Source organism: Carassius auratus, chromosome 30, assembly GCF_003368295.1.
Source record: "Carassius auratus strain Wakin chromosome 30, ASM336829v1, whole genome shotgun sequence".
Classification (NCBI taxonomy): domain Eukaryota; kingdom Metazoa; phylum Chordata; class Actinopteri; order Cypriniformes; family Cyprinidae; genus Carassius; species Carassius auratus.
The window spans coordinates 10,095,842-10,108,643 of record NC_039272.1 but is presented as its reverse complement, the minus strand read 5'-3'; the positions used below and the strand labels follow the sequence as shown (position 1 = coordinate 10,108,643).

Here is a 12,802-nt window from a genome sequence, read left to right as displayed (position 1 = left end):
GTGTATATTTATTATGTACATATAAATACACACACATGCATGTATATATTTAATAAAAAGATGTTACTTTATATATTCAATATTTTTACATGAATATAAATATATATACAAATACATATTTTCTAAATATATGCTGTGTGTCTTTATATATACATATAAATATACACAGTAGATGCACATATATTATATTAAAAAAAAAATGTATATTTTGGATGCGATTATTCACAATTAATCGTTTGACAGCACTAATTATCACACAAGTTAACAATATTGACTTTTTTTGATAGCTTATACTGACTTAGGTGCATCTGAATTATAATTGGCTTCTTTCCAGTGTGCTGATGCTTCCTCTCTACGATCAAGCCTCCACAAGACCTCAGATAGCAACATCTTAATACTCTTACAACCTAGTGAAATTCAACCACACATGTAAATTTGAGATGGACAGCGCAATGCGTCAGACTAATCACAACGAGCTATCACAAATTCACTATAATAACAGCATATCAGATGCCTGGTGTCTTTCAACTGACCTCCTTCCAGAAAGCAGAGCCCTCTGCCAGCCAGTGCTTGTCCTTTTGCTGCTTCCAAAGTCGCCATTCTTTCAACCATTGCTTCAGTGTTTACAAGATGTTTTTGATTCCAGTCTGAAAGTTTGATGAAACTGTGTAAGTAATGGTACATGAAGCAAGTGCACACCTCAAATGTGGCCTCAGTAGGCTAAAGACAGAAAAACAGCTTACTTCATCTCTTGAAAGTAGATCTGTTATTAATAGATACATACCCCTTAAAGACCCCAGGATAAAAATATCTAATAGTTAAATAGATCTATAAGTCTGCTTTTCCAAAGATCTTATTACCGGGCAACACTTCACAAACAAAAGCGGATATGATTAGTATGAAAACACAATTTTGTTAGAGCAGCAGTAAGACTGGAAAGAGAGAGATTACTTGACTTTCTGTGTAATGAACACCTTCACCAAATTATTAATCGCTCTGAAAGGAAAGAACAAGAACATAAGAAAAACTATTTGACATATTTCACAAAACTTGGTTTCCCAACACAGCTAGGAACTAAATGAACGCACCTTGTGAAATTTGTAATTGCCTCTTTGGTGTTCTTCAGTTTCTAGTGATCTTGTGCTTGAAGGAGACGGGCTGCACCAGCCCATAAAACAAAGTCCACATTTTCAAGAACAACATCAGAATCAGCTACATTTTGTTTTTCATCAGCATCAAGCAGTGATCACCTCCTCAAAGACCAAAAGAGCATCACTATAACGTTTAACTTTTACTAAAGCAAATCCTGCTTCAAGGTAGACCACTGGGATTTTGGTAGCACCTTCTCCTGTGTGCATCTGAAACAGAGACATTCTGAATCAGCTATATTGCTTCATAAGCACCATTTCTGAATGTGATGCCTGAGAAATTGCAGATCTGATTACATTTCTGATCGATTCTGTATTTAAATTTGATATATGATTCAAGCATCTGTCCTTGTTGTGGAATCACTTGCCTGCCATTGAACACACATGTGTAAGCCAAAGTGTGCAGAATCAGAGAGGGGGAAAGCTAGAGAGACCAGTGAACCACTAGATGAGCTTTTATCAGACTGCAGTTGGACTACCTGCAAACAAAACTAGAGAAAAGTATTGTTTAACAAAATGACACTACATAACATGCCGGAAATACATTCATTCGAAAATTATGAAAGAATTTGAAACATCCTTTACTGTTTGAAACAATCCTTCAGGTGTCAGTTACTTACTTGTTTATACCGGTACTTTGTTGAAACTAGGCATGATATATGGACCCTAGGCACTTACAATTTATTTATTTATTGTTTTTATCAGTCCAAGTGCTCACAAAAAGCTAAATTTGGGTGCTCCACCACAAAAAAACAAAACAAAACAAAGAAGGCACACCACAGCTCCAGAGATAGAAAAATATTTATTTATGTTCTCACCACAGGTGACGTATCGATCTTAGACGCTCTTTATCAGACTGATCGAAACATCACCTGTGGTGAGAACATATATCACTGCTATCATAAGTAGTTATAAGAAGAAAAAAAAGCTGAAAATATACTTCCCATCAGGCCATCCAAAATGTATTTTTTTCTTCACCTGAACAGATTTGGAGAAACCCAGCATTACAGCACTTGCTCACCAATAGATCATTTGCAGTATTGGGAATGCGAGTCTCATAAAAGCATCCCTTAAATTGACAAGAAATTCACACAACTTCTTGAGAGAAAAGCTGCATGTTTGTTAGAAACGAAACCATCATCAAGGTGATTTAACTTTAAACTGTTGCTTTGGGCCAAAAAAACAGTCCATAATCCATAAAAACACTTCCTCCAGTCAAAAAGTTGATCCCCTGCTGTCCTTTCACATCAAAATCCCCTGACATTTCTGTTTAGAACAGTTTGGACTGTTTTCTCTATAAACTGTACTTTATTTGTGCATGTTTCCATCCTGATTCAGATGGGACTTTTTCAATGGAGAAAGCAATATTATGGATAAATTATTATGGATACTTGTATTTTAGGTGGAAGCAATAGTTTGAAGTTAAAAATATCTTGATGAATATGTTTATTATAAACATGCATTCTTTCACTTCATGAGACATTAACTGATGGACTGAAGCGTATGAAATGTGAATTACTGTGATGTTTTTATCAGCTGTTTGAAGTCATTCTGATGGCACCCTATCACTGCAGTGGTGCAAATGATGTAATGCTGAATTTATTTAATTCTGCTCCGATGAAGAAACTCATCTGCAACTTGGATGACCTGAGTGAGCAAATGTAAAAAATAAATAAATACATTTTTAATAAATGCAAATGCACTTTCAAAGATGATGTAAAACACAAGATACACTGCAGAAGATTAAAAATCATTATTGAAAAGAATCAATCAGTTGTGTACAGAATGGCTTACTGAGTAAAGAAGATGCAAGGCCTCGATTTCTGCCTTTGGATTGCCAAATTGTCTGAACACCAGAGCACTTTGATAAAGTGCACTATGGCAAGCACAATCCAGCTCCAAAGCCTTCCTATAAAAGTGGAGAGCACAATGGGGCTGGCCCTGCAGGGACATAAGTAACAGAGCCACTGAGAGCACCTGGCCTCAAGATAGCAACTGTTCGCTCAAATTCTGAATCAGTTCATCTAATCCAACAAACAAACTTAATCAAATATAAACAGAAATTCGTTCAGGAACTGTTGATTAAAGATTTTGTCTGTTTAGGTCTATTCAGTTCAGGGTTCATTGGATAGGAATTGTAGAACAGATATTTTTACCAGCTTAGCAAAACTCTGACCTGAAAGGGTGTGGATCTGTGCCAAGAGACTTCCTGAAAAATGTCAAGGGCCTCAGAATATTTTTCCATCTTCATCTGTTCCACCCCTAAACCAGCATAAGCATTTTAAGGTTAATGTCAGTTCTACTATTCATTATGTTTTAAATGGCAATAAAGATATAGGTTGATTTCTTATGAAAAAATTTACATAAACATTTTATCACATTATCTATATCAAATAGATATAGACTTCAGTCTTTGGAACTTTACAGATCTTCTTTATGCACCAAGAATTGAAATCACATCATATGTCCCCTTTATAAACAACAATATTTACTATAACAAATGATCATTCTTAGGTCACATTAATAGGCAATTTCATGTTTACAACTGATTTGCAACTGATTGATGTATTTATTAAAATACTGTTACATTATTGTTTGTTAGGGGGCAATCTTATAAATGAGGTATAAACCAGTGTTTCTCAACACCTGAATCCTGAGATCCAGGAGCCTCTACAGCTACAGAAAAACAGAAAGGCAGGGGAAACATAAAAGACATATTAAATGCGTTTGAGACTCTCCTCTGTTTCACTTAAGTTGAAGAAACATATTCTATGAAACTGTCATTTCAAGTTCGAGTCGTTCAGTAGCTGCTGGTATTCCTGTGTAGACACAATATGGTTATGAGCTTGAAATATACGTTGAATATGGTTAAGCTTCTATCACCAGTCATCAAAATAACACAAAAATACCTCGAACAGCATCGCTTCAGAACATTTACAATGGCACGTTAACTTAAACTTAACGTTACCCTCCAAGTCAAAATGATGCTGTTATTCTCCTTACTCCATCTATAAACTAAACAGGGAACGAAAGACATGACAAAGTCTAGAAACAGAGGCAACCAAATTGGCACCTAATACTTCATATCTACTGTATAAAGCCACAGCCCATTCTTATTTCTGAAGCAGATTCAGCACCAAGGCCGCTCTCTCAGTACCTTCCTCACCTGATTCGAACTTTCCCTTTACCAAGTCTAAACTAATGATTAACGATACAGCGCCATCTGCTGTTGGGGATGCATTAGTCTAACATTAAAAATGTCAATAGAGACATACAAAAGATAGTAAATTGTTTAATACATATTGGACAAAGAGGGGAGTAAAAGTTAATTTCTTAAAAAATAATAATTCAATATTTTACCATGTTCAGTTTTAACGTGTTATATGAAATCTTATGTATTTTCCCAAAAAAAAAAAAAAAAAAATGTTTTATGCTTATCACCCAATGGGTCAACATCATCATGCAATAGTAGAAAATATCATTCACTTAAAATGAAGGCTACAGAATGTTTTTAAAATTATTTTCTCCATATATTCCCCGTATAAATACATCAGACAGAAAACTTTGCAGTGCTGAAAAAAAGAAACATATTTTGCTCGTCATCTCACATGTATTAAATGCAGAAGTCAGATTATTTGTCCAGTGTTGCTAGCTACTTAAAATTGATAAAACTATGTAAAAAAAAAAACAAAACGATTTACTTGTGTACATGTAGGATATTATGGGTGTGACAAAATAAATAAATAAATAAATAAAAAATCTCACAAGAGCCTAAAAACATTCTAGTCATAATCTTTAATTTCAAATGTCATAATTTCTTTATTAATAGTATTATTATTAAGAATAAGACGAAGAATGAGACGTGCCATGTTTGCATATGTAAATACTTGCTTGTTTCTATGGATCTCCGTCATCTCTGCACTCATATATGTATCGTGCATATTATTAGGCAGTGCAAACTGTGTTGAATCTAAATGGCTTCACTGCTCTGTGCAGTAACAGGGTCATCTAGGTCCATATGACTCGCTCGTTCCACATGACTCCGCAGCGCTTTTCTGTCGCAGCATAAGCTAAGATTGTACGCCACAGTCTCTCTCTTTCACCAAGTCCTCCAGCGGAGAGCAGAAGCGACCGCAGCGCGAGGCCGGCCTAGACTCGGGAGCCAGTCGCCAAAATGGTACGATATTTCATCGTGTCAATTCACCTTGCGGCATTAAAAAAGACTAAAGTGCGATATTAAAACATATTCGTACATTAAGTACGCATTTCTTCAGTCGTTTATATAATCTTATTTTATTCCGATATCAGTGACGTAATGACAACCTGCTAAGAAGATTCTCATTTCATTTGTTTCAACCTTGAAACTGAATTATACGGGGGACATTTATGTGATGTCTGTCTTTATTATAAAATGTTCAGGACAGAGAATGGCACATTAAAATATAACGTTACGTATTTTTATTCGATGCGAGATGGAAATGGATAAGTCACGATTCCATCAACTCTGTCTTATAAGTTATACTACGCAAAAAAAAAATAAAGCAAAACCGCATGCGATTAGATCTTTGTTTTTAAGTGAAAGTAAGCTGCGTTATTTTAGGGATATGGCTCAGCACAGTGCACGCGCGCACGCTGGAATAACGTTACCCAGTTATAAATAGCGCGTTTATATGGAACAAGCCAACTCTGTTATCAGGCCACACGCGCCTGTCATTGGCTGCGTGTATCGCTGGGCAGCGCCTGGCCGAGGAGACTGCAGCACACAGCGGCTCCCCAGAAACTGCGCACTCATGCTACAGGCTGGGCTTCAGCGCACTCTCTGAAATATTACCGTAGATTTAAAAAGCGTTAATGAAGCCAGTATCTACCGTTTATAAGCGTAATTCACAGTAAAATGCTAGTAAAATGTATTAACGCGTAAGAAGGTGAGGTTGCTTGACGATATACAGTTAAAAACTAATTTTAAAATATATTAGCCTGTATTTTGAAAGACATTGCATGGAACATTTTAAAAACAATGAACTGGCTTGTAATTTATGGGTAAAGAGACGTTCCCTGAATTCCATATTAAACGGTCACGTTTGTTTGGATTTTATTTAGGCTAATTTGTACCAATATAATTTTTTTTATACTTTAGTTATAATTTTAATATAGTTTCATGAATAACAGTGCCTGTCTTTAAGCCCTTTGTTATTTGTGGCCATGGTTAGATTATCATGTGGGTTTACAATGATTTTTTTTTTTAAATTAAATATTAAAATAGTCTTATTAGCATATTTTACAGTAAAAATTGTTTAAATACCTAAAATAAATTGGTATATAAGTATTATATTTTGATGACATATACAGTTCCAGAGTAAAAATACAGTTACCAAAATGGCAATTCTTGTGATGTTCTTTTTTTTTTTTTTTTTTTGTAGATGAAAGTTAAACTGACAGATGTATTTTTTTTTTAACTGTTGGTTTAATAAAACACACACACACACACACACACAAAACAATATTTAGCTTCTATTGAGGAATCAAAGGCATGAGCTTAGACTGTCACATTTGCCTTTCATAGGTTCACATAACTAAAAAACACGAGCCCGAGGCATTCATTAGTTTTGACATCACATATTGTCCCCCACACACAAACACTAAATCATATTTACTCCACAATAAACACTTGATAAACTTGTCTTTGCCACTCAGGTGAACTTCACGGTAGACCAGATTCGGGAGATCATGGACAAAAAGTCCAACATCAGGAACATGTCTGTGATCGCCCATGTGGACCATGGCAAATCTACTCTCACTGATTCCTTGGTGTGCAAAGCTGGTATTATTGCTTCTGCACGTGCAGGAGAGACCAGATTTACTGACACCAGAAAAGACGAACAGGAGAGGTGTATCACCATTAAGTCAACGTAGGTATTCATGTTTAAAAAGTGTGAATTTAGCCACTCCTCTAATGTTCAGCATCACATGATCTTTGAGAAATCATACAGCGGGTAATATAAGTATTGAACACATCGCCATTTTTCTCAGTAAATATATTTCTAAAGGTGCTTTTGACATGAAACCATATGTCGCTGACAACCCAAGTAATTCATACATTCAAACAAAGCAAAACTAATAAGTTCAGAAATTGAAAATTAGAAATTCTATGTAATTAATAAGAATGACACAGGGAAAAAAGTATTGAACACATGAAGAAAGGGAGGTGCAAAAAGGCACAGAAAACCAAGACATCAGCTAAAATCTATCAGCAATAAGAAAGCAGTCCTGCCCCTATTCAGTGAAAATTAATATTAGTTGGTTCAGTCCCAACTGATGGTTAGGAAAATGGTGTCTCATGACAAATGTGTCACACAAGAAACATCTCATGATTGGTAAAAGAAAACAGCTCTGTGAAGACCTTCACAACCTTATTGTAGCAAAACATACTGATGGCATTGGTAACACAACGATTTCTATACTTCTATATGTTCAGGTAAGCACGGTTGGGGCCATAATCCAGATGTGGAAAGAACATAATTTCAACATTGTGCTCCTCACAAGATTTTTGACAAAGGAGTGAAAATAATTATCAGAATTATCGTGGCCTGCAACTCTTGTTAGGTTTCAGAGAAAGAAAGTAAAGCTGCTAGAATGGCCCAGCCAATCACCTGACTTGACTCCAATAGAAAATCTATGGAAAGAACTAAAGATTAGAGTTTTCCAGGATTCTTTGATTAACAGAAAGTTTAAAGGAATGAAGTTTATTAGAATATTTTTTATCTATTTAATATGTCCCCACAAAGTATTAATTTCTTAAAAAAAGAAAAGAAAAATATATATATTTTTTTATAGAAAGGTACGGGGCATGTTGTCACAATGGAACCCACCTTTAAACAGTATAATATAGGCTTACAGTTAAGATTTAAAAGATCATACAAAAACATTAGCATAGTCAACACACATTTGTGAACTGTTGATTTAAAATTCTTCAGTTACTGAGTATGGACCTTTTAACAACAAGCTCTAGTGTCCACTTACCCGGGAAATAACAAAATTACATTTCTGAAACCCTATACATATATGTATCTCTCACAGGGCCATCTCTCTATATTATGAGCTCAGTGAGAATGACTCAGCCTTCATTAAGCAGTGTAGGGATGGTTCTGGCTTCCTGATCAACCTGATCGACTCACCGGGACATGTTGACTTCTCGTCTGAGGTGACAGCAGCTCTGAGAGTTACAGATGGTGCCCTTGTAGTGGTAGACTGTGTATCAGGTAAGGCTAATTCATTTTAGATATCAAGTTCACACTTCTGTTTCTCTAATTAAGGCCTTTTGATTATATTTCAAAGTCTGACCAAAAAGTGAGTTTAAAATGTAATTGTTCCCCAGGTGTATGTGTGCAGACTGAAACTGTCTTGAGACAAGCCATTGCAGAGCGCATCAAGCCTGTCTTGATGATGAACAAGATGGATCGTGCCCTCCTTGAGTTGCAGCTAGAACCGGATGAGCTTTTCCAAACCTTCCAGAGGATTGTGGAGAATGTTAATGTCATCATCTCAACCTACGGAGAAGGAGAGCATGGACCAATGGGAAACATTATGGTAAGTAGCAGTTGAGACTGATAAGTCAACTTTAAGAGTAAATGTTTGCTTTTGTCTACATGTTGCTTACAGATTTGGGATTTACCTTAGGTGGATCCTGTGGTTGGGACTGTGGGATTTGGATCAGGCCTCCATGGCTGGGCTTTTACTCTGAAGCAGTTTGCCGAGATGTACGTGGCCAAGTTTGCTGCAAAGGGAGATAAGAAAAAAGCAGACCTTCCTCCAGCAGAACGGGCTAAGAAAGTGGAGGAGATGATGAAGAAGCTTTGGGGAGATAAGTAAGTGTCTTACTTGTTATAAAGGAGGCACCGGAGCACTGGAGTGATTTCCAGTATAAATTGTGTGTATATTCTGTGTAAATATTCTTTAACCCAAAGCAATCTTTTTCAGGTACTTTGATCCCTCCTGTGGAAAATTCAGCAAATCAGCAACCAATGCAGATGGAAAGAAGCTTCCTCGTACCTTCTGCCAGCTTGTCTTGGATCCAATCTTTAAGGTTTGAGATTAAATGGGTTTAAAACGCACTCATCTCTCACTACTAAGACTCATTTACAATCCCTCTCTCATTTGAACCCTTTACACAGGTTTTTGATGCCATTATGAATTTCAAAAAAGAAGAGACCCAGAAACTGATTGAGAAGCTTGAAGTAAAGCTTGATGCAGAAGACAAAGAAAAAGAAGGAAAACCCCTTCTTAAGGTATAACTAAAGAGCTAAACTTGAGAATCTGCACCGTAATTCTACTTTTGTCATTGTTGACATATGGCTGTTTTCGATGCTTCCAGGCTGTGATGCGCCGCTGGTTGCCTGCAGGTGATGCTTTGCTCCAAATGATCACCATCCATCTTCCTTCTCCTGTCACTGCCCAAAGGTACCGCTGTGAACTGCTTTACGAGGGTCCTGGAGATGATGAGGCCGCCATGGGTGAGTCAAAACATTGCGAGGTGTTTGACACTTTTCAGGGAGATTCCTTTTTGCCAGCTTTTTCAAGTTCCACCTTTGTCTTTCCAGGTGTAAAGAACTGTGATCCTAAAGCTCCTCTCATGATGTACATCTCCAAGATGGTGCCAACCACCGACAAGGGTAGATTCTATGCCTTTGGTCGTGTCTTCTCTGGTATCGTTTCGACAGGGCAGAAGGTGCGCATCATGGGCCCAAACTACACACCAGGAAAAAAAGAGGACTTGTACTTGAAGCCAATCCAAAGGTTTGCTGATGTCATTTACATATACATCCTCAACTGATTGCATGATCTTTACCCTTATTAACAAGTTGACCATGGTATGTCCTCCTCAGAACTATCTTGATGATGGGGCGCTACGTAGAACCCATTGAAGATGTGCCATGTGGGAACATTGTTGGTTTGGTTGGGGTCGATCAGTTCCTGGTGAAGACTGGCACCATTACCACTTTTGAAAATGCTCACAACATGCGTGTTATGAAATTCAGCGTTAGTCCTGTGGTGAGAGTTGCTGTGGAGGCCAAGAATCCAGCTGATCTGCCAAAGCTGGTGGAGGGCCTTAAACGTCTGGCCAAGTCGGATCCCATGGTTCAGGTGAATGTCTTAGCGAAGTGATAAGATGGTATAACCAAAATTCAGTCTTTACAACAACAAAAAACAACACTAGTTTCTTCTTCTAGTGCATCATTGAAGAGTCTGGTGAGCACATTGTGGCAGGTGCTGGAGAGCTTCATCTAGAGATTTGCCTGAAAGACCTTGAGGAAGATCATGCCTGCATCCCTTTGAAGGTAGTGCTTGGGTGATAGTAGTACTGACGAGGTTACAGGTAATTTTTAAGTTTTTCCACTAACAGCTTGAGCCCATTTTTCTGCAGAAATCAGACCCAGTTGTGTCATATCGCGAAACCGTCAGCGATGAATCAGACCAGGTCTGCTTGTCCAAGTCTCCCAACAAGCACAATCGTCTGTACATGAAATCTCGGCCCCTCTCAGATGGCCTGGCTGAGGACATCGATAAGGGTGACGTGACCGCTCGCCAGGAGCTCAAACAGAGAGCTCGCTACCTGGCTGAGAAATACGAGTGGGAGGTCACTGAGGCCCGTAAGATTTGGTGCTTTGGACCAGATGGCACAGGGCCCAACATCCTTGTGGATATCACAAAGGGAGTTCAGTATCTGAATGAGATTAAGGACAGCGTAGTGGCTGGTTTTCAGTGGGCAACCAAAGAAGTGAGTAAAGGAAGGTTAAGGATTTATGCTTTGTCTTTCCTGCACAGTAATTGTAAACTATTTTGTGTTACTTAATCAGGGTGCACTCTGTGAAGAGAATATGCGGGCAGTCCGATTTGACATTCATGATGTCACTCTTCATGCTGATGCCATTCATAGAGGTGGGGGACAGATCATTCCCACAGCCCGCAGAGTTCTGTATGCCTCTGTGCTCACTGCACAGCCAAGACTCATGGAGCCCATTTACCTGGTCGAGATTCAGGTACACCTGGTGGATTGCTGGAGCAGAAAAATAAAAGTGTAGTCTTGATGCTGTTAATATATTTCCTTCTCATCTTCAGTGCCCGGAGCAGGTGGTTGGTGGCATCTATGGTGTCCTGAACAGAAAAAGAGGCCATGTGTTTGAGGAGTGTCAAGTGGCTGGGACACCTATATTTGTTGTGAAGGCATACCTACCTGTAAATGAATCATTTGGTGAGTTAATATTCCAGATTTTTATACTGAAAAATAAATACATTTATTGCAGTTAAAAAAATTGTGATTTCAACTGTTATACATTTCTATATCAATATACTGTGCATGTTCATTTAGAAATACAAGTCCTTGCTGTCTATAATTTGCTTGCGTTGGTTTCTGTACAGGTTTCACAGCAGACCTGAGGTCTAACACTGGTGGACAGGCCTTCCCTCAGTGTGTGTTTAACCACTGGCAGATTTTGCCGGGTGATCCATATGATGTTAACAGCAAACCTTGCCAAATTGTGGCTGAGACCCGTAAACGCAAAGGTCTGAAGGAGGGCATACCAGCACTAGACAACTTCCTGGACAAATTATAAACTTCTCTAGATTGTACATGGTGATTGCAGCTATTAATCTTATGTTAACGAGATTACTCTGAAGTGTATTGCATTAGGCTTACACAGAATATCAACAGAGCTAAATTTAAATATTAATAGCTGCACAATCTGGCAGCAAATAAAATCTTGAGCACGTTAAACCTGTGTGGATGTGTCCATACATAAAGCCAACACAACACAGCAATCTGAACTTAATAATTCAACTTTAAATATATATTTTTCCAGATGTATAGGAAATATTGCTCCAACCACTGTGTAATGTGTATTGGCTTACATGTCTTAGGATCTATATGTATAATAATAAACTGTGGCCTCCTTTTGGCAAAGAATTCAAGTTTCTCAACAACATGATCTGTGCCATTATCAGTGGAGAGCTGTCAATTCAAAACCTCAACCCTAACTGGGAGGGACAATAAAAGCACTGTATCAACATCTACAGAACATCTTTGTTTTTTTTACATCCAACTCAAAATAGTACACATGTAACAAGGGGCAACATCTAAAAGAAATAAACAGCCTTTTACATGACTTCAGACTTGGGTCAAAATGTCAGTATGTTGTATGGCTCATAAACCAGTAAATTAAATCAGATTAACTCAAACAAGTCAATAACCATTAGCAATTAAAGCAGATTTTTAAAATAAAAAAGATCCCCATCCTATTATCAAGACAAAACTTGCATAATCTTAAAAAAAAAATAAAAAAATGAATGGCTTGATTTTCATTACACCTGCAGGTTGTTAACGGACCAAGAACCATGAAATTACATAAATTACTCAATTTAACAACGGTCATATTTAGATTTATCAGTCACTTTTATCCAAAGCGACTTACAGTGCATCTAAATTTATTTTTAAACCAGTATGTGTGTACCCTGGGAATCAAACCCACAACCTTGTGCTGCTAACGCAATGCTCTACCACTGAGCCACAGGAACAGATATTACATGTTATTGAGGTGAACATTTTTTAAAAATCTTTCATATAAAATTTCAGATTGAAAATAAGTTTACCTCATCAGCAA

The 12,802-nt window shown here is 37.5% G+C and overlaps 1 protein-coding gene and 1 long non-coding RNA gene across 5 annotated transcripts in view; one reads left to right on the top strand and one right to left on the bottom strand.

The window, feature by feature from the left end:
• The window catches only part of LOC113049152 (uncharacterized), a 4,273-nt gene extending 2,918 nt beyond the window's left edge, over positions 1–1,355 (bottom strand). For 3 of the 4 annotated variants that reach the window (XR_003276577.1, XR_003276578.1, XR_003276579.1), the window contains exons 1-2: positions 1,089–1,355; positions 534–996 (exon numbers count right to left, since the gene is read on the bottom strand). This is a non-coding gene — a long non-coding RNA (uncharacterized LOC113049152). Of the gene's footprint in view, positions 1–298; positions 408–533; positions 997–1,088 lie in introns of all 4 variants that reach the window. The other variant, XR_003276576.1, reaches the window with a different exon arrangement.
• Positions 1,356–5,170: 3,815 nt separating this feature from the next.
• Positions 5,171–12,217, top strand: LOC113049148 (elongation factor 2-like). The gene is made up of 15 exons (XM_026211220.1): positions 5,171–5,325; positions 6,843–7,057; positions 8,226–8,407; positions 8,524–8,735; positions 8,826–9,013; positions 9,126–9,231; positions 9,320–9,433; positions 9,520–9,658; positions 9,746–9,941; positions 10,031–10,289; positions 10,376–10,483; positions 10,570–10,923; positions 11,003–11,185; positions 11,265–11,397; positions 11,565–12,217. Exons 1-15 carry the CDS (start codon positions 5,323–5,325, stop codon positions 11,756–11,758), a joined length of 2,586 nt encoding a protein of 861 aa, XP_026067005.1. The 5' UTR covers positions 5,171–5,322; the 3' UTR covers positions 11,759–12,217.
• The last annotated feature ends 585 nt before the right edge of the window (positions 12,218–12,802 follow it).

What these genes read in the sequence shown, in the direction of transcription:
- LOC113049148 (XM_026211220.1), top strand. An exon ending in TCTTGGATCCAATCTTTAAG is followed by an intron (nt 9,232 to 9,319) that starts GTTTGAGATTAA and finishes CCCTTTACACAG; the next exon opens with GTTTTTGATGCCATTATGAA. An exon ending in TTCAGTGGGCAACCAAAGAA is followed by an intron (nt 10,924 to 11,002) that starts GTGAGTAAAGGA and finishes TTACTTAATCAG; the next exon opens with GGTGCACTCTGTGAAGAGAA.